The 25,771-nt window shown below is 36.8% G+C and overlaps 2 protein-coding genes across 3 annotated transcripts in view; one reads left to right on the top strand and one right to left on the bottom strand.

Moving 5' to 3' along the window:
- LOC139965412 (uncharacterized) overlaps nucleotides 1-5,353 on the top strand; it is a 12,870-nt gene extending 7,517 nt beyond the window's left edge. The window contains exon 5 of the mRNA XM_071967739.1: nucleotides 616-5,353. Coding sequence (XP_071823840.1) covers nucleotides 616-1,193 — 578 coding nt within the window. The 3' untranslated portion in view covers nucleotides 1,194-5,353. The remainder of the gene's footprint in view (nucleotides 1-615) is intronic.
- LOC139965410 (sacsin-like) lies at nucleotides 4,972-25,771 on the bottom strand. Of its 2 annotated transcripts, none has more exons than XM_071967737.1 (7): nucleotides 25,656-25,771; nucleotides 24,922-25,005; nucleotides 24,170-24,264; nucleotides 22,743-22,853; nucleotides 20,662-20,809; nucleotides 18,046-19,599; nucleotides 4,972-17,048 (listed from the first exon to the last, which is right to left on the bottom strand). In XM_071967737.1, exons 2-7 carry the CDS (start codon nucleotides 24,947-24,949, stop codon nucleotides 6,091-6,093), a joined length of 12,894 nt encoding a protein of 4,297 aa, XP_071823838.1. In that variant the 5' UTR covers nucleotides 24,950-25,005; nucleotides 25,656-25,771; the 3' UTR covers nucleotides 4,972-6,090. The 2 variants fall into 2 exon arrangements, with proteins under 2 accessions (XP_071823838.1, XP_071823839.1); XM_071967738.1 differs by having other exon boundaries at nucleotides 24,170-24,261.

The raw sequence follows: 25,771 nt of genomic DNA, 5'->3' as shown, positions 1-25,771 counted from the left end.
GATCGTTGGAGGTGCTTTAAACTTGAGGAATTCATTCTAGTCCTTTTTACTTGGAAGCCTAGACTAATTGAGGTATCACGTATTCCACTGTACATAGTGTTACCTTAAAGATCTAAGGACACCTACCCAATTTGCATCCTATTCAGTACATGTGTTGTGTGTGATAATCTACCTCTCGGAATAACTCAAAACCATGCCAAAATTGAATTGAATGATAAACAAAGAAATATATTCATGAGGAATATTAATATAAAAAAGAAACGATGACATTTGGTTAGATAATTACTGACAAGATTTGATTAAATGAAACAGGTTTTTCTTTTTCTCGCAAATGGACCGAAATGAAACGAATAGGGTGTGCGTGATTGCATATTGATACAATACTTACTTATATTGAGCGGGGATTGTAAAAGTGTTTTTTAAATTGAATAAAAAGTCTTATTGAGTGGAAACTTTCCTGAAAGAGGCAATCGGATTTTTTTTTAGTTTGAGACTGAGTAGTTATGTTAGTAATTAGGACTTTATCAATCACCCCATTCAGCATAGCTGCAGGTGGAAAAAAAAACAACTTTTGGGCCATTACATCTCAATATTTCTGCTCTTTACTCGCTGCAGATGGATATCATACACCCGATGAACCTACGGAAAGCTCATATGGATGGTTATCATGGCCAGGTACTCTCTTTGCTTTCGTGTTCGTCTCTTGCTATATCATTTCCATCGTTGTCAACTGTGCAGTTTGCTGCCACAAAGCATCGCCGAGACCGTATAACAATGCCAGACAGGAAGTCGTAATCACGCCCTCTAAAATTTCTCGCCACAATGAACCATCCCTATGCCAAGTAATGTCATCAAATGTCCACGACGTTTTAGCAGTACAGATCGAAAATGAGGACCTTCAATTTGATAAACATAGTAACAGAGGTCATACGAGCAGAAACAGCAAAATCTCAGAGGCTTTTACTATGCCATCAAGTCCACGTGGTCGAGGGGACGGAAGCTTCGGACGGACATTCATAGATGAGCAGGGAAATAACTATATCAGGCCTGTCTTGCCTAACTTGCCTCATGGATCCACTAAGTCAAATGCACCTCAAACATATGCTGAACAATTTCAAGGCGGACGTTACAGTGGCCAATGGAGCTCAAGTAGCAGCCACCACGTGGTTGCCGTAGCACAAAACTATAACTAACGACCTAAGTTTAGACTGTATGCCACGTTCTCTTGCCTACAAAAGACGTATAGTTACGAACTTCAGCCTCTTGCTTCGCACATTGTTAAATTTACCTGTCACTTAATTTAAATCAAGCTTCTTCCCCTTATTGACATATATAAAACGTAGGTTTAATCGGGCGAATGTGAATATTCATAGATTGTATTTGCATGACCCAAACATTAGGCCTATATAATACCAATCGTTTGTTGCGACATATTGAGAGCTGAGCCTGTATATCATATAGGTTAGTCGATTACTCGATCTCTTCCATTATTTGAAAACATGAAAACTTGTGTCTGGTCGATCCGTTTCTTCGGTAGGATGAGAGCTACTAAAATTATCATGCCGTTTTCAATGAACGGAAGTTTTCTACATAGGCCCTATGGGAGAACTGTACCGATCTCTGATTGGTCATTTCATTGCGGTTAATCCTTCCAGTACAATGAGATGAGCCGACAATCCGTTGCTAATAGTAGAAATTTCACTATAGTGTGCTCTTTGAAACTGTTTTATCCCCCAGTACCGTGACGTTCGAGTTCCGGTTTGGGCGGGTCACGTGAAAAGCTCTTTGTAATATAGTTTACCGCATACTATTCTAATTTAAACGAGCTTAAAGTGAAGTTTGATTTAGATGCTATCGAATCATATGCTTTGCATTAAGGAATCAAGTGGTTCTGGAATGCAAAGCATGATGAGATAGAAGCTCTTTCTTTGTTACACTACTTCCTTTGTCTTTCTATTGTGGTTGGAAATGTGGCGTTAGCTTTGTTAGTCACATCAATGTAGCAAATCAAAGACTGCTTTAAAGGAATGAGCCGTGCAACTACTAATTGAAAGAACCGTGTTTCATACCTGTAAATATCATCATATCGTTACGAATTCATCTGAAAAGTATAAATAAATAAAAAATAAGTTAAAAAACTAATAGTTTACCAGCGTTTTTCCTTTCTACTTTGGGACTGAAAGAAAGTTATCGTAGAACCATATGAATGATGAAAGGTTGGACTAATAAGTAATACCCATGCCTCCCCTTCCTCTGCACGATACACTGCATCATGATGATCAAGTTATCTTTAAAATCATTCAGTTATCACAATGAAACATATTTTTTGATAAACCGTAAACAACTCTTTCGAACAGAAGAAAGTATTTTCGTTCTCAGATTTCCTATCTGTGAATAGACTATTTGTAAAGTTAAAGAACGTTAGAGAGAGTGCAAGCATAATTCTAACAGGTATTGTCTCTGCACTTTCTTTGTTTGTTTCTTTGTTTGGTGGGGGTAACATTTCTTTCAGTATTTGTGAACTTTGAATATGAAGACGTTTTGCAAAGGAGGAAGCCAAAACAACCACACAAAATAAGGAAACCTGAGGAAAAACAAAGTTCACGTAAAAAAAGGACGATGTTTAGAAAAATCTTTCCATTTCTTTCATGTTAGTTTCTGATAATGTTTTGCGTATATGTCCTTTGTTATATATCATTAGAATTTACCAACATGTTTTGATTTATGTATCGCGAATCTGTACGGACTTTAAAAAATTGAGATCTGCCCACTTTTGGATGTAATTATACTTATTTAATAACACTTGTTCAGTTTTAGCAAAATATAAAGTAAAATAAGTTTTTAAAAAAAGACAAGAAATCATACCAATCACACACAATGTTTTTTTGTAGGTGCAAGCTTTATTATCGATTAAATTGTTAACTTTACTGAGTACAACTTGAAAACGAGTGAGTACACTGATAAATGACTGGGTACACTATCAATGAACAACACGATTTTATACACTTTTCATACAGTGCAAGCTAATAGAATAAATGGTTTGTCTATACTCGGTACAGTATAAGCGACATGATAAACTAAAACAAAAACAACTCCTTATCTTAATAGTTATACACCTGACAAGTATACAGGTTTTTCCATAAGATGCAATCTAATCTATTGATAAAATTATTTAACTTTACTCCAAAAAGTACATGGGTATATTAAAAACGATCAAAAGGATGAATAATCCAAAAGGAACAACAATAAAGAAGTTTGAAATTTAAACGTAATACAGTGCTCGATCACTTATCTAGAGGAAAAGCTGCTTCCATTGCCTTACACTTTCAAGATCATAAACATTTACAAACTTACTTAGTTCACTGGAAAATAGTCTGTACATGAATAAATCCAATACCAATATACCACCATCATCTAAGAATAATGATTGTAATAAGCTTGTAAATTGTTCTTCACTCCTTACACGGACACAACTAGCATTTCAGTATTTTGGCTAAAAGATGACCGTCGGCCAAGAGTATTAAGCACAATGCAACCGTACACCTAAACACCTCTTCCACCCAATTTTGAACTAACTGTATATACACTAAAGGTTAACGTTATCAACTTAAAGCACAAACATGATCATAGTAATTCCTGTAATGAGTTTGTTTCTATTTTTGTATCTAGCTCTAAATTTGCTTCTTAATTATATACATTTCAAAAAAAGGAAGAAGAGTAACAGGAAAAAAGAATCTGAATAGCTCTGTGTAACTCTTTGTAGCAATACGAAAAGAAAATTGAAGTCTTCCAATTTAAATCCATTGAAAGTCTATCAAACGATTTTTAACAATTTCTGAAATTTGCTCTACAATAGGAACGCCTGCACAAGTCGTGTACTTGGAATTCACATGAACTATTACTGCATGACAATGCAACATAAATCATACTAAAACTATTTGGGAGCACGCCCTCTATTGGTTATATAATCTTAACGATTCTTGTTTAGTTATTTGATATGAACATAAGAGTATATATTACATGAAATATATACATGAAGAGAGCAAGCAATACACTTGAAATAAGTATGATAGAATAAAATCTTAAAATGTCTTTCGACAAAACTATTTGCAAGAGGAAAATAAATGTTAAATGTTGAATTTTAAATGTTATTTCCATAAAGGAGAACAAAAGGTTAAAAATAAAATGAATATTACAGGATTCTCAAATCGCTGAATATCAAATCTTACAAGTAAAGGTACGCCGCACGCTGTTCATGAATAGTGGCAAATGATTAATGTTTCAAATTCATTTATTTATAAACTTCATCTCGGTCTGAATAAAATATGAAAAGAGGAGAGGATCAAAAAAAAAAACAGCCATAGCAAGATACAACTCACAGATTGCATTCTTTTTATATCATTTTCTCCCCAGGCACATAAAATACGAAAATTAATAACGCTAGGTCATGTGTACTATACAAGTGATCAATAGATATACGAAAACAGAAGAAATACTATTTGTCACAACCAATTTGGTAAGTATACAACTTTGTTTTGCCATTATGTGACAGCTTACTCTAACACTCTACTTTACATTTTGTACACAAATATAAAATATGAAACTATTATATTGTTCGACAGTAGTTACTATAACAAGGTAAAACGACCAACAAAACAAAATACTATAAGTATTGGCAACAACTTTACCAACCTTCTGCAACGAACACATTACGAAGCATTTCATTAAAATTATCATGGTATTTGACGTAGTTACTTTCGAAATGTATACATAACACTCCCTTATCTCTAATTCGTTGTGCACAAATTTCCGTGCTTAAAAAAGTAAAACCTTTAAACATAACATAACTCACTTATGCAGTATCAATGGAACATAGTAAACATTACTGCCATGCACAATTTAAAAGACTAAGGCTAAAACAAATAAAATTAAAATAAAATAAAAGGTCAAATATTTATAAATGGTTTACTCACTTTAATCGAACATATGCACAGCTTCCATCAGTTGAACAACGCTAAGTCTTCAACTGACTTGTATAAATGTACAACACAACTGTGTAAACTATAACGACTCGTCAGTAGTGATAGGTAAACTGGACAACAAACGAAGCAATTTTAGTATTTTTCATGACCTTATCAATAAGAAAAATAAAATGTATGCTAGAAATTTACATGACATCGTGATGAAAATATAAACACAACAATGTCTTCCTCGAAATCACCAGTGTACAAAAAAATAGGTTCGTTTCGAAAAACTAAAAAACAACCTAGACGAAACATTTCACTTATACAGCTGAAAGAATTCACAGTGTATGCATACGCAATAACGTCAGAAACAATTTCAAAAATTATAATAACAGAAAAAAAGGGCAAACTACATTTTTTTCAAAGGAATATTGCCTGTGTTTGAAGAAACATTTTTAAAGATTGTATCATTTCATCTTAAGCAATAAATCTATAACCAAGACTTGTTTCTAATAAGTAAAGTAAGGTAAGACCGTGTAACAAACCAACTCATTTAAATAATTCTCATGACATCGTCTGCAGGGACTAGATATGTACTGCAGTCGATTTTCATGACATCGTGATTAAATATATACATAGCTATGTTTCCCCCCGAATTTTGCAGTGCAAAAACTTCAATTTATGCAGTTCAAATAACAAATAGTACACATTAACTATCAAATCAAGTTCATCAGATTACAACTAAGGTTAAAAAAGACCCTACCTACATGTAAAACTTTTTGTCAAGCAAATATTCCTTAATTGTAAACAAACAAACAGCCGTCTAAATTACCACTGATGCTTGTCTGTGGCAAGTCTGGCAGTGACTGTGTACATATTCAACGGCTATAGTTACTATATTTAGGTAATATCAGCCAACACCTAAAATGATGTGAGCATTTTTGCAGTATATTTTAAATCTTTTAGCAATATGCTATTTTCCAAAAATAAGTCAATACACGAGCTCATAGAAACAACGTTAAAATGTTACAGAGCAGAACTGACTAAAGTGTAGCTACAACTTTGCTGTCGATCCACACCGTGACATATAACTGCGTTGGTTGCTTTGTAGGTTTAGATTACTATTTTAACTACCTTGCAAATAAGCATCGATTTGTTGAAGAATTTCACGTGCTATTCTTTTGGTTTCCTCTGCTTGAGCTTTAGTGTACATTTCATGCGGTACTTTGGGAGCAGGACAGCTACTGGGATAGTGCGACTTCTTATCAACGACTAGTAATAATGTTGATATGAGATGAATAATGTCCAAATGACACTTCAGCTTTATTGCTGCATCCATTATCGTATGTTTGTCATTAATGTTGCATCCACAAACAATCTGGGCCGCCCTAACAGATTTTTCTACGGCATGAAAGCAAAGGCTACTTGTCCACTGAAAGAAAAAGTTCCCTTGAGATAATGAGGAAGCTGCTTCCCAATCGAATTGGGCTTGCTTTTGCCACCTGCGTGCTTCCTCGATATCTTTTCGGAATGATGGAGGAGAGAAAAATCCTTGGGCTCCTGATGTCCATTGACGCCAACCACGAGGTTTTCCACGTTTCTTTCCAGACCGTTTACGTCCATATCGTCTTTCATAGTTTTGCCGATATCGAGTTTGTTCCCTGTTATTACTTCGGGCCCATTTTGTAATATCATCAGCAGTGTCCACACCCGATGGAATGCCTTTCTCAAGCCTTTCTATCTCTCTTTGGATGTGCTTAAACACTTCCTCCGCAAACGATCTGTGTTCTGGAGTGTGCTTGTCTGGGTGCCACTTTCGCATCAGTCTTCTCAACCCCGTTCTTCGGATTGTGGATTCCTCTTTCCAAAGGGCTTCGATAATCTCTGTAACTTGTCGCTTCGTTTGCTCTAAATTATTGAATTCATCAGCACGATTGGGTGGTCGTGTGAAAGTGCCATCGTGTTGGTACACTTCAATTGCTGTGCTATCAGACATGTTTACATCTGCAATGGTGTCGGGATCCTCAGGACGCGGAAAGTTGTATAACCATATTGCAGCCACCTCCTTCTCCTCACCAATGTCAATAACATATCTCACACCGTACTGCAAGAAACTTTGGCACGGATCTGAATTTCCAGATTGAACCCTGCGAATTACTTTTGCGTGCACAAAATGTTCTGGAAGATCTTCTGCCTTGTTGTAGCCAACGTACTCTTCGGGATTGAAATCAGTCATTGGATTCTCTTCAAGCAGGCAGATAACATCTTCTTCAATGTCTGAACCAAGTTCTGGCGGGAGATAGGTTTCTTCGAAGTCACTCTCTGCTATCTTTACCCGTAACCTAGCTAGATTTTCAAACATTTCCCCTTCCGTCTCCGCTTTCAAAATAGCCTCCAAATAAGTTGTTTTGGTAAAAGGTATTTGGAAACAGCGGAAAAACCCTTCAGCAATCTGAGTGTGAATAAGTGCGGGGACTGCATTGTGAGATAAATAAAGAACCTGTCTTTCCTCAGTTCTCTCAAAGAGTGCACCATTGTCTGCTTTACTATCTTCAACCACACCTTCGCTTGCCAATACCAGTTCAGTTTGGATGGTTGGTAAACAACAAACCTCGAATGAGGTTTCAAAAGCCTCATCATAAACACTAAGATCTTCTACGCCTTGGTTGGCTAAAATGTACTTCAAAGCTCGAACAAATGAAGTCCAGGAGAAAACGGATCTTAACTGTTCAGAAAGGCCACAAGAACATTTAAAATCAGGATGATGCGTTGACGCAACCGCCGTCTCCTTTACATGTTCACTGATTAACTGTGGCCTAAGCTCTGGTCCTAATTTTCTTAGTAGTTCTGTCAAGCTGCATTTAGTTTTATCTTCCACTGATTGTAGCTGCTTCATTAGTGGATGCTTAAATTTGCCAAGACGCCGAGCAAATGTACGTTCATCATTGTAGTACAAACGATTACTTTTAACTATTGGGTTACCCTTGTTTGTGGTCAGTAAAAACAACACTCGTACTGTCTCCAACTCTTTACTGTCGGAGTCCGAAAGGCAAGTGAAAAATCCATTCATAGCCTGTTCTGCAGCCAAACGCAAAGGTGGATTTTGCTTAAGGTTTTTCTTTTCTTTAGCAATTAACTGTAGAGCACTAGCATACTGCGACAAAGAGGGTTTTTGTGTTGCACCTAAACAATACAGTAAACAGTTGTGAGGCACCAGGAAGTCGGGGATTTCCTTTAGAAATAGAAATAGTTTGTCATTTTCGGACTTGGGTAGACGTCTTGTCAAACGTTTCGCCTTAAAAAACACGCCATCTCCGACTGGAATTATCGCAACATCTTCTAACGATTGGCATATCGTTTGGCAGTTATCGCAACAGTCATTTTTGGCAGAACAGTTTCCACACGTTTTTGCTCTCTGACAGTTCTTTGTGAGAAACTCAAGTATCTTAGTAATAATTCGATTGATTAAACTCGCATGTGTTATTGTCACTGGAGGTTTCGAGTGCGAAACATTCTTGGAAACTTTGATAGCTGCAAACAATTTGTGTGTATGTCGAAGGACTTGTGTAATAGTTGGCTCATCTGTCTCAGATATTTTCAGTTTAAGAACATCTCCACAAGATTCACAAAGAGGAAACTTGACCCAAACAGGACGAACAGGCGTTATTGACCATACGAGGTCATGATGTGCCACTGATATAGCCGCTAATGCCACCTTGTTCTTCGTACATTGTTCATGTAGTTCAGAATGATCACTATCGACCTTTGCCGCTGTGATGAATGGTATTTTGGCAACGTTCTGGAAATATGAACTCTGATGAAGATGATGAGACTGAAGCAGATATTTAACCAGAATCTCTTCTCTTTTACGTGTGCTGTTCTCCTCATTACTAACCTGTTTAAGAAAACTCTCAAACTGACTTTCACTGACCTCTGTTTGTAATCCTATCTTTTTCAAAAAGTCAAGCCAAAGGTATTGTAAATCAAGTACAGGATGTTTGGGCGGGAATTTCTCCTCAGACAACATTTCCTTAAATACAGGGTTTTTATCGTCGTGGAAAAAGTTTGCTAACTTAAGATTTCCGTCTTCATTTGTGATTAAAGGGGTTGATTTTAAATTAAGATGTAGTACCACACTGTCTGGGTCATCGTCCGCACGAACCATTTGCATTAGCTTTTGAAGATGATCCCATCGTGCATCTATGGAAAGTTCCGCAAAATATGGCAGCACAAATTTCTTGTAGAGATCTTTGTCACTTAAATCCTTGATACACAGAGCTTCAATAATTTTGTCTGGGATTTTTCTTTTTTTTAAAAGCAGAACACGACACCTAGAAACCCACTTGTTTAGGTCTGTCTCCGGAATATCTTCCATCGAAACTACATATGCCTTCTTTGAAAGTTTTTCATGATTCCCGCAAATATTCTCAAAGCACGGTAAGTTTCGAATAATATCAATACTTTCTTTAGGTAGGGAGAGTACACCAGAGTTGAAGTAACGTAGTATGGACTCATGATCTCTTCCCCGCAAATCATCAAAGCAATGCGTGTTGACACGAAGTAACCTCTCTAAGACTACAAGGATGTCGCTGATATTATCCAAGACACTTGAAAACTGAATAAAAAACTGACCCAGTTCCTCATTTTTATCAAATACCTTGTAGTCAACCAATGGACAATTCATTTCTCTCAAAATCCTACTCATATCGCTATGAAAGTTATTTTGATGAGTCGAAAGAACAGTTTTCGTCAACGCCATGGGAACCAAGAAGTTTTGTTCTTGGTCATGTGCGGGGAAAATACACCAGTTTCCTAACGTGTTAATTAGGTATTCTTTGCTACTTGTACGTACTTGCAGCTTACTGCTTGTAAGTTCTTGTGTTGTTTTCTGTAGGAAATCCCATAGCCGTACCAACCACCTATTGGTGGGTAGTTTTTCATTTCGCATTATATATTGACTTTTCTGAAACTGTGTCTTCGGCAGGTAAGTTTCCAATCTTTCCACAACGTCCGTAAGTTGCAGAGTTTTAAAACAATCGTCTGCTTCAGAAAGTTTTTGCAAAAGGCAAAAGTGCAGAAATTCCCCAGAACAATTTGGTAGTAGATCAAGAAAATTACTGTGAAAAACAGGACTTTCTCTCCTAAAATCTTGTAGCACACCATCATTTGTCAAAAGCAATGGAAGACCACTCAAAGTGAAGTTTTGCTGTTGTAAAATATAATCGAAAATAAGTCTTAAGTTATAAGTATTTTCAATTAAAGTATTTTTCAGTCGGATAGGAGTACTGCACAAATTCATTTTCATCCCTTCTGTTTTCAAATATTCTACTACGAAATAAGGACTTATTTCCAGGACTGTGAATTCTTCTTGCCCAGTTAGTGCTTTTTTCATTGCCTTGCAAATCGTCAGCGGTGTTTCTAGTATTGGAAAGCCAAGCTTTAGTAAGAGTAACCGAAGATCGTGTTCTCGTTCAGAATAATAAGGTACACTGTAAAAGTATCCTTTTTCATTTGCACGAGGCATACAACTACACCACCGTATATTATCTCCAAAACATACAGGAAACAATGTAGATTCTTTCGTGGCAATCTGTTTATAAAAAGCGTGGCAAATTTCTTCCAAGGCACTTCTACGGTGACCTTTCTCATTTCGAGGAAACACAGGGAACATGGAGTGATAATGCGAAAGTTTGGCGTTCACGATGTTTATATCGAAAGGATGCCTGCATGAGCGAATTATGTCATCTTTAAGTTTCTGAACAGCTAAAACATAAGAACTAGCAATGATGTCCTTAGCAAGTAAGTAATTCCAGTCACTTCTTGCGTCTCCTTCAGGTGCCTCGCAAAGATTTCGACGTGCTTCATGCCCCAATGCAAAGTACCCATCAACATGCACGGGTAAATTGGTGCGGACTGGAAGCGGTAGAAAGCAGAAAGACTTTCCATTTACCTTCCTTGCATGTTGTGTAAAGTTCAGTCTAGCGGCTACACCTCCTTTAGGAATAAGCTTCAAATTGCTGGAGGAATTTGCGTGCCTCACAGACTCTCGGACGACATGTTTGTTACTGAAGCCCAAACGTTGATGTACCAACCAGTCTTCCTTGTTGCCACAGTTATCCCCTATAGTGGTCACATATTGGAGATCGTTGACATCGAAATCCAGGTTCATTCCAAGCTCTGACATTTTAAGGAAGAATTTCTCACGTTCAAGGACGTCGCCGTGCAAATAGTGTGCATTTACTGTGTATGGAGTGTTTACTGGTCCAAACTCTTTCCTGACAGAAATAGAAATCTCTCGTACACTTTTTAAAAAAAGCAATGAATCAAACATCTCTTTGCGAAATTCATCCAACAATAAATTCACGTCTTCCACAGTCTTGCGCCTACCCAAAGCAGAGTCGTTTTTACGTAATGGAAAACGAAACAGAGACCCTCTCTCTAAAGAAAAAGTCTCACTAAATGACAAAAAGCAATTAAAAATATCTGCATATGAATCGATCATATCTTCATCAACGGGTCTAAACATTCTTCCTGGATTGTTGGAAGTTGCATCTTTAATGAAGTTCAATGTAGGATCAAAAATACATAATGTATTTTTTTCAGAGAGAAACATCGGACAGTCAGTGAGATGATAAACAACATTAAAACCCACTCCATATCTGCCTGTCTTATGAATGGCGTCGCCTTTGCTCCCCTCTCCTAGCTTTTGGATACCTTTAATATCTTCATCTGAAAATGGTCTGTCATTGTAAGCCAGTAAAGCTGGCCCCTGTAGGTGTTTCATTTCTTCATAAAATAGGCGGTTATGTGGATGTTGCCTATAATCTAGGACAAAATGAACAACTGTAGCATTTGAATCGTCCGCATTTTGAACAAGTTCTTTAAGGATAGCAAAGTCACAAGGATATCCTTCCATGATCCTTTTGATGCGATTAATCAGTTCTTCTTGCTGTCCAAAGTTCTCACCAAGACTCTCGCCAAATCCTGGTAGACTGTGTGTATAACTTTTGAGCATTTGCTCACGGACATCTCTTACTCCTAGTGCTTTCGCATGCCTTAAAGGTATTTCACTATGTGACAAATGGTACTTTTTGCTGCGAGCGAGATGTTCAAACTCTTCTAAGTCACAAAAACTGAGGGTTCCACTGGCTCGCAAAACGTTAGTAGAATCTGGAAGTGGTATATCAGCTCTCATTTCTGTGGGTATCTTGTTTGCTTTGTCAAACAAGGGTTTAATTAACTTCGTAAGAACTGAACCAAGCATTTCATCGTCCAATGCTTTTTCGTCATTATCGTCTTTCAGACAATTAAGGGCTACAATTATATCATTGACTTCAAATTTGTCTTTCACGCCTGCAGCGTTCAACAATTTGCGAAATTTTTTCAAAGTAGGGGGAGCTTGAAAGAGATAAGGTGCGAAAGGATCACTGTTTCTGGAAAGCTTATAGGCTTCAACGAAATAATTGTCGATAAGAAAACACTTTTCTCTGCGTATAAATTCTACTACCTCTGGTACATGCAGTTGTTCTTGAAGGTACCTATAAATTGATGTCCATTTAACTTGCAAATCACTGGTCATGTTTAAACCTTGTAGTTTATGTACATTTTCTCGTATATCTGTAAATTTAACTTGCTTATTACCTACATCTAGGAAATTCCAAACTGTTGTTAATGTTACAATACTCGTCATTTCGGAAAGAATAAAGCAAACTTCACCGACCAGATCTTTCTTGTTAGGATGGTAAATGTTTTGGGGACTCTGGAGAACTTCATCCTCTGTCCCTCGGACTGATGGTAGAAATATAGTCGTTTGTAGGTCATATTTCAAACTTTGATATTTCTGCTCAAAACCAGTTTGTAGTTCACCATCTAAATATTTGAGAATACCATTTACACGAGTCTTGGCCATTTCTTTATCAGTTGACCAGAGTGATTTGACAGAACTTGCTCGTTCAATTATTTCACCACAAGTTAGTTCTTTTCTCATACCTCCAATTTCGCGCAGGGTTTCTATTTGGTACTTGTCTAGATGCCGCAGGAAGGAGGTATCAGGATAAACTTCCTCAAACTCAGAAAAGATTTCTTTGAACAGCGTGGGATCTAATAGTGCAGATGGTACTTTGCAGATGAAACCACGCGAGGAAGCACATGGTATACATGGGTGTTTCTTCAATAAATCGAGTACACGTGTATCCCGACATGACAGAGCAAATGCGATAAGAGTCTTGACATCTTCATCAATTAACTGGTGAAGACCTGGAATGACAACATCACAGAAAAAAGTAACCCACGAGTAAGTGCGGTTTTGCACATGCACGCATTCTGCCGCCGAAAAACCTCTTCTCACCCAAGATGGAAGTTTGACAACGATCTTATTAGTCAGCTGTTCTACTACCTTCTCAAAAACAGGAAACATATTTTGATCATCCTGAATAAGCTCATCACCAAATTGCAGTTCATTAATGGAAAATGGAAGACCATCTTTAAAGAAGACCTTCGGTGGGTCTTCTCCACATTTTCCATTAGCTATTGCTTGAAAGAGCCCTGTCACAACTTTTCCGTAGTCTCCTTTAGATGAAGTATTATCGGGGTTTGGCCACAGAAAGAATGAACTACCATTAGATGGTCGGTATCCTTGAACGTTGATGTCACAAAGAAGTGTTATATAGGCACTGACCACAACATCTTCACAAAGGGCATTATTCCAATTTGATTTAAAGTTGGCAATAAAACTCTGCAAACCCCCCGTGCTCCTCCATAAATTTCTGCGGTCTTCAGAGACAGCAAATGCACCATTGATGCAGACAGGTAAGAAACTTGAAGGAACTGTAAGAGGAAGGAAACAAAATACATCGCCAGCGATTTTCGAAGTTGGACTCCAGGCAACACCTCCACAAGGCAACAAACCCGACGATTTACCAAGCTCACTTTTACACAATTCATAAGCCTGGCCTTTTCCAATACTAGCAACTTTTATCCATTCCTCTTCTACCTGGCCTTTTCCTCCATCCAAATCAAGATAGTCCACACATTTTTCACTCAAGAAAGTGGAAAGTTTCATCTCAATTAACAAGTCTAATGGCAGGTCTGTGTTGTGCATCACAGACCTGTGAACAACATCTTTAAAGGAATTGGTGTCTGTAACTGTCGTTCTATTTGCGCTGTATAAAAGATTTGTATCACTTGCTTTGTCTTCCCAGAGGTAAACAGAAATGGAAGAAACCTTTTCAGTAAATAGTAACATTTTAGCAGCCGACTCACAAAGAGAACGAATAAGAGGTTTCATGTTTGCTTCGTTATAACTCTGAGGACATATGTCACTGATACGTGCACTGCTCTCATTTCTCAAAGGTAGCCTAAAAAGTGTACCATTAAATCTTTCGGGTGTTTCAGTACCACCTCCCAAGATTTTGCAACCAAAGATTCCGTCGTATGGCAAGAACTGGTCTCGAAATCTTCGCAATCTTAAAGGACTTGACAAGAAATTCAACTGGATGCCGCTTCCTTCGCCTCGGATTTGTCGCTTTAGATAACGTTTGTGCGGATCAAAAATGGTGATAACATCATTCGTTACGAAACTTGGTACATCTGTTATGTGATAAACAGCATTGAAACCAAGTCCAAATTGTCCAATTTTAGAGCCATCTTCACTTTTTGTTGCCCCGCCCAGTTTCGTTATGTTAATTAGATCCTCATCCGTGAAGACAGCATCATTATACACCCACAAAGCTGGCCCCTGGACAGCTTCCATTGCCGGGTCTAACAATCTTTGCATTTTAGTTTCGTTTGTTCTCAGATCAAGTAAGAACTTAACTTCTGAAGCACCCGCATCTTCGGCATTTTGGATCATCTCTTTTGGAATTGCTTCTGGTTGATATCCATTTCTTAGAATATTCTTTAATCTGACTGTCAATGCTTCGTACTGTCCAGTTTGCTTTATACCTCCTATCTCGTCTGCACCTGACAAACGCTTACTTAGTGGAACTGCACCTAAACTTTCCGCCATTGTTGAAGATACGATGTCATTGACAATATATATTGGATCTTCATCATCTTCAACTTGTAGGTCTTCAGGATTTAATCCATATCTCATCCAATCTATATCACAATAGCATATCTCATCAGGCGGTAAAAGTTTAATAGGGTCACACCTGCTTGGAATCAGCAGTTGCTGCTGAATCTCTTCGTCCACCAATATGTTATCAGGATGTTCAAACAACCTTCTCAGAATATCCATGGAAAGGGACAGTTGTCTTACAGGCTCAATGTTATAGTTGCAAATGGGGTCTTTTAGTTCTTGTAAAACCCGCAGAAGGAGATTAACATCTGTATCAACCTTCTGTGGAATTCCTGCTGCTGAGAGCAAGGAGTCATATTTGATCATTTCCCTGGGTATGACGCAAAGAAATGGCCGAAGGTCTAGCCCACCAATTCCTGCTTCACGATAAACACTTTTCGTTTCAACGAATTGGTCATCGATAAAGATCCATTTTTCAGGTAATTTTTGAATAATGTCCCTGTTTGTGGGCACGTAATCGTTAAGAAACCCATAAATGTGATGCAGTGTACTTTCTAGATTTTTACTTACTGGACCAGCCACACATTTTTCAAGTTGTGTTAACACGTCTGAAATGTTTGGGACCACTTGAATGCCAAGAAATTCAATTACTCGTTCTTCCGAAATGCTGTTGACAAGAGGCACTACAGCCCCTACTAAATGACATGTATCTTCAGAGTAGATACAGACATCACTTGGTTTTAACAACGACGTATTAGCATCGAAGAAAGGAATACTGCTTGGATAAGAGGCTGGAGGATATTTAATACAATCAAGGAATGGAACACTTCGAATGAAGTTGCACAGACTGTTATCATTTGAAAGGCACTCGGGAAAGCGACATAGATAATCCCGAAGGGCATCTGCTCGCTTTTGGTTTTTCTGGTTAAGAATACTTTGAGCAGCTTTTCTCACCTGATCAATTTGGATATCCTTTTGATTCTTCAATCCTAGTTCCCTAAGGATGTCACGCCAACTTCTTAGAAAGGTGTCTTTAGGTAACAAATCCTTTTCAATTACCAATAATTTGATCAGTTCATCATAACTATCAAATAATTCGTTCGGTTTCTTCAGTACGTTGTTTATATTTGGGACAAATTTAATACTTTCAAGTAATTGACAAACTTGATCTACGTTTTTAATTTGGTAAAAATTGGTTTTGATCCATTCAAAAAGCACGTCCAGTTCATGACGATAATATTCGCCTTCTTTCGCATTACTCAAAGTGAGTTTTAGTAAGTCTTCAAATGACATTGTTTCAAAACCAAGTTTTTGCACAATATAATGTACATCATTATTTGGTAATTCTATCCATACGGAGCAAAGTCTGATATTTGGCATACGACTTTTTGTGTCAGTGAGGATAATCAAATCACTTTCATCTAGGGAAATAACTTTACCTTCATAACCGTTCCCTTCGGAGTTTTGAAATAATCGTAGTTGTTTTAGAAACATTTTATCTGCAGTAGACAGTGTAATTCCTGCAAAATAGGGCAACAATTTGGACACAAAAAGTTTTTGCGTTTCCCTATCGGATTTACAAATTTCATCAATCAATCGAGCCCCAACCAAATGAAGAATGCCGAGAACCCCCGAAGGGTTAAAATTATGTACAAAACACTTTCTCCAAACTTGGTGATACTTTAATACGAATTCCGGAAGATTGCAAACGGTGACACCAAGTGTGACTAAAATATGTCGCATTTCAGAAAAACTTTGAGTTTCTTGATCGTCAGTAGGTTCTTGCATTATCTTAGATTTTTCCATGACAGACATCATTTTGATAGGTTGTATCGTCATATCAGTGACAGGAAAAAGCTTCAAACCTTGCATTTGGAGCAAATCTATCTGCTCAGTAGATATAAACTGCCAGACAAGTTGCAGCCACCCTACATTTGGTTCGCACTCTGCTGCTGGGGACCAGTCTCCTACTTCATAAGCATCATCTGACCACCATTTCGGAAGCGCTGTTTGGAGCAGGCTAGTTATGTCATCAGCACTGAGGTATCTAAATTGTTTCCACGAATCTGTTTCAATGAAAAGAACGATAAAACTTTGTTGATTCACTGGCCGCATAATATTATCAACATATAGCCAGCATACAAGTCCACCCATGAGGATACACACGTACCTACTTATGGTTCATTCCATGAGGTTGGGGTGTGATAGCTTTTGGGTTGAAACCTGTGCACATGCACCATGCTAAGGCATGATCAGACGAAGCACTATTTGGTCTTAGACCGGAGGTAATTAGTGCAGAAATACTGATGAAAACGAAAGTGTAATTGTTAAAACCATGAAATGTTGTTCTTGTGAGTATATACTTGGCGACATATAATTGTTTGTAACTAATGTCTCACACAGTAAATCGATTCACTCTTTCTAAAATTGCATAACAAAATTTGCGATACCTACGTAACACATGGTGTTCTATTTTTGACCTTGTGTTACTTTGGTAAGAGGGCCAGATTGCAATTATTCTTTACACAGCACACATCTGTAATACACTGATATTAATAAAGCTTATTGACATTGACTTATACCGAAAAAATGAGTTTTAGCACTTTTACGTTGTGAGAGTTATGTATTACATCTTAGAAAATTCTCGATGGGGTGTCTTATGGTACGTTGGTACACATGATACTAATGTCATTCAGTTAAACCATGTCATAAAAATCTGGAAAAGATCAACTCTCTTTAATCACAAGTTGTAAAACAAGAGCGTGTGTGGAGTTAGGTGTTACTCCACTGGAACATGAAGACATGCGGGTATATGCATGAATGTATTTGTACGAACCGTTTAATATAATTGCAGATCTTTTAGGTTTTGTTGTGGAAATGGGTAGAGAAGTATGTGTATTTATAAATCATGTAATCAGTATTCGTATTAATGTCAAGTTGATCTAATCAAAGGCAGTAAATGTATTGCACTTAATATGACGTATTTACAAATGAAGTGCAATTGTATGCTTTTCAGATATACTTGTTGAAAACAAAAATGAATTTTCTTATTTGTTTAATTACCTGAAGAGAGCATAGTATGGTACCAATCACAGAGACCAGCTGGATCTGCATTCTCACATTTTCGTAGGAAACTGCCCTGCATATTTGGGAGAAGCTCTTGTGGACATGTTGTAGTACCCATGAAGATAATGTCAGATTTAGTCGGATTTTCAACAAACTGAGCAAATTCCCCGTCGTCTGTAGGTATGAGGGCTAGACCGTTGAGATGTTTTGCAACACAGCCGTTTTCAAGTAGGTAGCGTAGTAGATGCAGTCGCTTTTCCCGGGAAACCTCTTCCAATGCAATTAGACGGGTACAATTAAGGACAAAGTCAACAGATACAACCTCTGCTTCAGGCCAATATTTGATGAGTGCACATCTAACATGGTCGGGCAAAGTCTCAATAACAGAATGTTCACGCAGTTGAAGACATTTCATCACAGCTTCTTTAATATCTGGCGTTTTACGAAAACTCTCTGGCAGTATAACAACCTCATTTAGTTCCATCCATGCATCCTTTGAATGACAGTACACCACTGGATGGTGAACGAGATCTCGATACAGTCTTTCAACAGCTGTCTTCCAGTGGCCTAAGTCTTTTCTAGTATCTGGAAAAGCTGCATAGACAACGTCAGGGTGTATACTGTTTATGACTGAGACCTTTGTCGCCTCTACCAATGCTTTACAGTAAGCTTGAGGAAGCAGTTCATCTACAAGAAATTTGTTCCATTCCGCTTCTTCATTTTGAATTTGGTCACCACCAGGCCATTTCAAAGATCGCCTGTCATCACTCACTCCAAAGAAGCCGTGGACATGAACTGGAAGACCTGACTTAGATTCCTCTCCGGGGGGAAGAGGTAGAAAGCAAAATGTCCTACCAATCGAAACATCTTGTTGAAACATTGGTATGGCGACCCCTATCCAAGGTAGGAACTGAAGCTTTTGGAATAGTTTCTTCATCTGGTCAGAACAGTTGAAAACAATCTCTTGATGAACAACCCATTTTTCGTTAATTGAAGTATCTTCATTCTCGGTAATGATGTCAAAGTTGGTGGACAGGACGATGTCGTCAACAGGTTCGTCAGATGTGTCCTTTAACTTTTTCAAGGAACAACAAAATGTTTCACGCGTAGATCGAAGAGTGTCCAATTGATTAAAATCAAATGACACCTTCAGGTAGTATTTGGAATCTCTGGAATTGTCCAATTGATGACATAGTTGGATGCACTCAATATTGCGAAGGAAAAGCAGAACAATCTTGGCATCTTCTTTAAATGCATCCAGCAGCTCAAAAGTTTTTTCTTGAGTGTAAACACTAGAACACAATTTACTCGCCAATTTGCGAAGAGGAAACCGGAACAGGGTTCCATCGAGACTTTCTTCATGTTCAAATCCGGTTTCAGTTGGCAGTGCTTTACGAATCGGCAGAAGCTGATCTTCGTATTTGGTTTTGTGTAGAATATCTCCAAGGTTCCATTTAGAACCCGAACTTCTTTGACCTTCGACGTCTTTCAAATATTTCTCGCATGGGTCAATCATAGCAATGTAACGTTGACTTACAATGCATGGAAGATCTGATGGGATAAGATGCAAACAATAAATGCAGAAACGATTCATATAACGATTCATATATTAATTTTGATGTCGTAATAGGTACAATGATCGAACAAATTTAAGTGGCATATTCTTATATTAAGTCTGAACTACTGTCGACATCTTTCAAAAAACTGAAATTTCCTTGATTACTGTATATCTATATGCCATGCCTGACATTGCTACTAGTTGTTCTTCTCGAGGTTAAAATGTACAAGATGTTAAGCTTTAGCCATCACCTCTGCAAACCTCCAATCAAACAATGTGACTGTCTGTACGTATCATAACATTTCTCAATGTCTACTCACCTCACTTGATATTTTCGAATTCACCAATAGGATGGTACAATGCAAAATTTGGTATCCATATACCTAGTATATGACGTGTAGCCATTTCCTTGTTCACAGTTTTCATTCTTATATAGTTTCTTTATTGGGAACATGCGTTCAAAGTTTGGCATTTGTCTTCTGTGCCACTCGTTTTGACAAAGCGTATTAGAATTCACTCCACGAATGTGTAAATACACGAAGTTTTCGTTCAGGTAAGTCTATAACTTAATTGTATTCATTAAGTTTAAAAATATCAAGTATAATGAATCCCAATGTTCTAAGCAATAACTCTGTTATCATTTACATATTAAACCATGCATGCCGCTCTTAGTAAAGAACTTATCTTTAAATGTGTGCTTCTTACTCTTTTTATTTCATTTACTTAAAAGTGACGATACCTTTTACACTCAATTTAGCCTTTGACCATTCAATTTATTTGATTCAATTGCTTTATGATATCGAGTTTCCAAGCTCACATGCATTAACGAGAGATTAATCAAAGTAAGATACCCTCCTAGGTTTCAAATAAACCATACGTATAGCGAGAAACAAGTGAGCAAATTTGTCTGATAAACATTGTCATGTACTGTGCACATGTGAATAGTAAATCGGGATTCTTATTAGACTTGAATGAGCTAGAAATCCACATAACGAAGTGAAATATTTACACCTGCACATAATCTAGAAGAACACGGATAGGCGGTTTACACTTACCTGTCAGATGGTAAACAGAGCTGAAGCCTATCCCAAATCTTCCAACCTTGAGAACATCGTTTTTCTTCCCACTCTGAGATGGAGTCTGTATACCTTTCCAATCTTGTTCTGTAAAGACTGCATTATTCCAGGAACACAGTGCTGGTCCCTACATGAAGTTTATTCAGAGGATACCAACGATAGAGTACACCTTTACATAATAAGCATTTCGAACAGTATTTTGCTACTATATATGTACCATTTCGATGACAATGACGGTAAGAGTTATTCAATTCATGTAGACATCACTCCATCTCGACAGACTGAAACTGAACAATGATCAATTTCATGGAGCTTTCAGCTTCTTTCAAAATATGCAATATCGGTTTGAAATTGTTTGTTTTACAAGTATTTGAATAAGTTAACTAGAATGAATTAGGATCATTCCAGAAAAGAGTCAAGAAGAATGGATGTTTTCAATTTTACAATTATAACCCTTTTATAGGTGAGTGCTCTAATTAATTTCCGTAAAGTCATGTAATTGCGTGTTGCAAAAAAGTTTCAGTATGCCTAGCCGATGCTTTCACACAGTATAACGATCCCAGGCTCGAACGTTTAAAGAACCAGAAAACGAAACATTTAGTGGTTCCGATGCCTAAACATATAGTGTGGTAAGCCATTCATGTGGATATTCATGAACATGTGCAAAGCAAAATGAAGACTGGATTATCCATTGACTAATGCGGCAACATATAAAAGAAGGTACCAGGAATCAGTTATCATGTTGACACAGTCTATTTAGTGACATAGTGTAACAAGAGTCCAATGGGCACTGTGGTTCCTTGCTTTATGGAAAATAAATGTGTTGTATATGTCAGTCCATCCAATAGTAAAGTAAAGCTAACACACGAGCCCAATGGCACTATCCAAAATTCGGTTCAGAAAAACTTGGATCAAAAAGACTTGGACTCAAAATATCTCAAAAAAAGTTTGGTTCCCAAAATGGGCCCTACAAAACATTGGGCCCAGATAGGCCTAAACAGTTTGGGTCCACGGGTGCTAGCTATTAACCAACATCAACCAACTGTATTCCAAGTTTGGATACAATCCAATTAATAGTTTAATAACCGATTCCCAAAATATGCTGAAACGGTCCCAAAAATATTGGCCCACAAATTCGGGTCCAAAGAACGTATCCCAAAGCATTTGAGGTGGAAGTAAAATTTGGGCCTACCCGTCGAATAATGCGCCCACAATTTTGGGGGTCCACAGAGTCCCCCAAAAATATGCAGGCCTTATTTTTGATTAAAAGAACATGTACATATTATGTAGTTACATCAGCATACCAAGTATAAACTAAATCGGACACATGGTTGCAGGGATATTGACATTTTAACAATTTTATGATAAGTCACGCCCACTCATTGATAACCATACGAACCAAAACGAATGGGGAATATGTATTTGCTGAGATTTCGTGTTTATATGCATATCAACGAGATAAAAATTGTTGTCGAATGAACATGTACTTAATATGCATCACCATACCAAGAATGACGGACATACCGTTGAAAAGATATAGACATTTTACGAATGTATGTTAATCCCCGCACACTCATTGATATTCAAGTCACAGAAATCAAAACTGTAAGCCCCACCCATGTATGAATATTAATGAGGTAAAAGTTGTATTTGCAAAGAACATGTACATACTATATATGGTTATCACCATACCATGTATGATTGAATTCGGACATGCGGTTGAAGAGATATTCCATTATAAGTATGTTATGTTCAGACCCGCCCACTCATTCATATTAACGAGGTATGTACCACAAACAATAGGGCACATCTACACATCATGGGGCATGTTCCTACCAGCATGACATTGAATCAACTTGTTCTTCTTGAGATAAGGTGTTTACAAGCTGGCCATCACATACAGGATATACAAACACACACACACACAAGAAACTGAGAGACAGGTAGTTGTAACCAGTGACATGCATCTCATATAGTTAAAGTAGTTGAGTATCCAAGTACAATGTCATGTGTTAATATAACTAAACCTGGCTACTATTATAGCCCGATGCATTACTTACCTGGAAATCTTTCAGACGTGGATTCAGAAGACGGTCTTCTCCGTATTGATTCTCATCATAAAGGAATTTAACCTCTGTGGCACCAGCATCCTCCGCGTTTTGAAGTAGTTCCTTGTTGACAAAAGAAAAATACCAATTAACAAGTTATATTTTCCTTGCTTGAAGATAGTATGAACAGTTTTGGAAAAGCAAAGTCTTTTTGTTCGCATAACTTTTAACTTTTCAATATGAGGTGTAACTCGTGACCTTTGAATCTCTGTCGTGACTGAAAAATTTGCGTAACAAAACAATGAACTGCTTTCTATAGAAATAAAGTCAATTTACTACTTTATAGGGTATAATAATTACATTTTGGTATAATCCATTTAAAATAAACTACTTACTTACTAACTATTTGTTTAGTAAAAAAATTCTCTTGTTAATCTAATATATTGATGAAACTTGACCCTTCATGATTTTTGCTAGTATTTGATTAATTTTCGGAGGTATATCCCAACATAGCTTGCAAAATTGTAACAAGCGCTTAATATTTGCCCGCTGCCGGTTATCTGCCGGTTACTGTGATCGATTCATTAATCACTTACAAATCGATAGAATTGCATCCATGAATATCTTTATTTTATGAATACTTTAATATACAATTTATGTATACTGTTTATTCTATTGTCCACGTGTTAACTTTGCACCGATTCAGTGGGAAAGAACTCGTTTGACTGTGTACAGTATCTTGGTGGTGTTAAATTATGAAGCAGCAAAGGTTTCACATAGTTTCCAATAGTATAACAAGTATATAGTTCAAAACTTTATTTTGGGGTGCCTGCTTGCATATACTGCGAAGGTCCGCAACCTATGGGTCGCGACCCAATGTTTGGGAGGCAATGGAATTTCGATGGGTCAGAAAAAAAGGTTTTGTCATACATTAGACACGGTGGCCCACATGTGTGCCAATCTCAGGACTGCATTGTCAATTATTTAAGCCACCATGAACATACTTGTGGCAAGAGAACATAGCTCAACCTTCGAGTAGCAGTTTCAACTTTTATCACAAATACTGAAAAAAAACTGTTGTATGTGTTGCATTTTCACTAATCAATTACCTATTTAACACAATACAGTAATTACTTCTTTACTTGAATTTTAACATTAAGATTTGATTTAGCGGGATTCGAACCAGTGATCTCCAATATATGAAACATTTGTTTGCCATTTGAATTCTACCAAAGAGATATATTGTCATAATTACATGGAAAATTCAATAACTTTTTCCATTACTGACCGAGGTATACTAGTTCAATTCCATCGCATATATATGAGTTGCATGTTCACCATCCAAGCCACAAGTTAAATGTCTTTGTCTTTACCTTAAAACTTTACTTCTAATTTCCAAGTCATGTATCTTACCATCGCTTACAAAACAAAGTTCTCACCTTCAACACTTGACCATCCGAATAACGTCTCAAAATCCCCTGTAAGTACTCCAGCAAAGGTGGGGTTCTAATACCAAAATTGGGTTCGGTACCTACTATAAATCATAATTGAAACAAGGGATTTACTTTCGGATAATTTACAGAAATCAAATAAGAACAGTTGCTTTTAGACGTTCAAATGAGAAATTCATCAAGGTTATGGAGAGAGGATTATAGCTAAAAATTAATATCATAATAACAAGTTTCTTGATATAAGCAACTTCAACGTTATCTCCCAACCCCACACAATCCTTGAACACCCCCTATATATATATATAAATAATTATATATATATATATATATATATATATATATATATATATATATATATATATATTTATATATATATATATTTATATTTATATATATATATTTATATATATATATATTTATATATATATATATTTATATTTATATATATATATTTATATATATATATTTATATATATATATATTTATATTTATATATATGTATATTTATATATATATATATATATATTAATATATGAACATATTTATGAAATTGTATTTATTATTTATAATGGCAAATTTATCAACACAAAAGAATATTATATGATCATTTTTAAGTAATGGTAAAGAACATAGTTAAGTTTGTATTATTTCATGAATAAGAAATAAAATGATACGTCGGGCCATATTTTAGTAAAAACTTAAGCTCGTGAGCATTAAATTTGAACTATAAAAATACTTACGCTCTCCTTCGGCCGCCATGAAGGCCATAAACGTGTGTGTACCTCACACGTACCACAATTTCGGATAGATTTTGTATTACAGATCTATTCAAAAGTTGCGGGAGAGAAAGAGAGAAAAAAATACTGCAAGTGATGGCGATTGTGATTATAACTTAAAGATGCAATCTCTGTTGATTAACGTTAACATAGTAAGTGTTCTTAATCTGTCCCACGCCTCGCAGACCTTTGCTATTTAAACAGTACTCTGCAACCCCTCATGCAGGCATGAACTACTCCTTCAGGAACTTTGTTGTTTTATGCCTATATATAGTTTAGCATCCCCTGTAGTCCTTCCTCGTATTCACAAGGGGTGCATGCATCTCACGTTTAGGGACTCTTTATCTAGTCTATAGCATTATAAGCCATGTGTTCTATTATCACTGCACTTAACTAGATATCCTTCAATCTATACTAACATATATGTGGTTGCAATCAATTTGGCTCCAAAACAAGTAACCATTAAGCTCGAATCTAAATTTTATACAATAGCGATGTTTCCCAAAGTTTAGGGTATCCACTGTTTATTCGCCAATCAGCCCTCCCTTAATTAAAATAGTTTCTCATCTGTTTGATGGACGATTTCTCAAAACTTAAAAGTGTAAAAGAAATACAACTTTGACTAATACCAGAGGGTTTTAACGGTAAACAATGTATCAAAGGTAATCATATGTCTTAGGTAATCATTAAATTCTCACCTATTCAAGACATTTTCCCCTGCCTTTATCGTCCCAGCCACGTACTATCGAAAGTTGAACCTGGTGACTCTGACCTTCCTTGTTGTAATGCACGTTATCTTAATGATACAGTGTAC

Source organism: Apostichopus japonicus, chromosome 3 (genome assembly GCF_037975245.1).
Source record: "Apostichopus japonicus isolate 1M-3 chromosome 3, ASM3797524v1, whole genome shotgun sequence".
In the NCBI taxonomy this organism is placed as follows: Eukaryota; Metazoa; Echinodermata; class Holothuroidea; order Aspidochirotida; family Stichopodidae; genus Apostichopus; species Apostichopus japonicus.
Note: the sequence above shows the minus strand (reverse complement) of the source record. Positions and strands in the feature narration are given on the sequence as shown.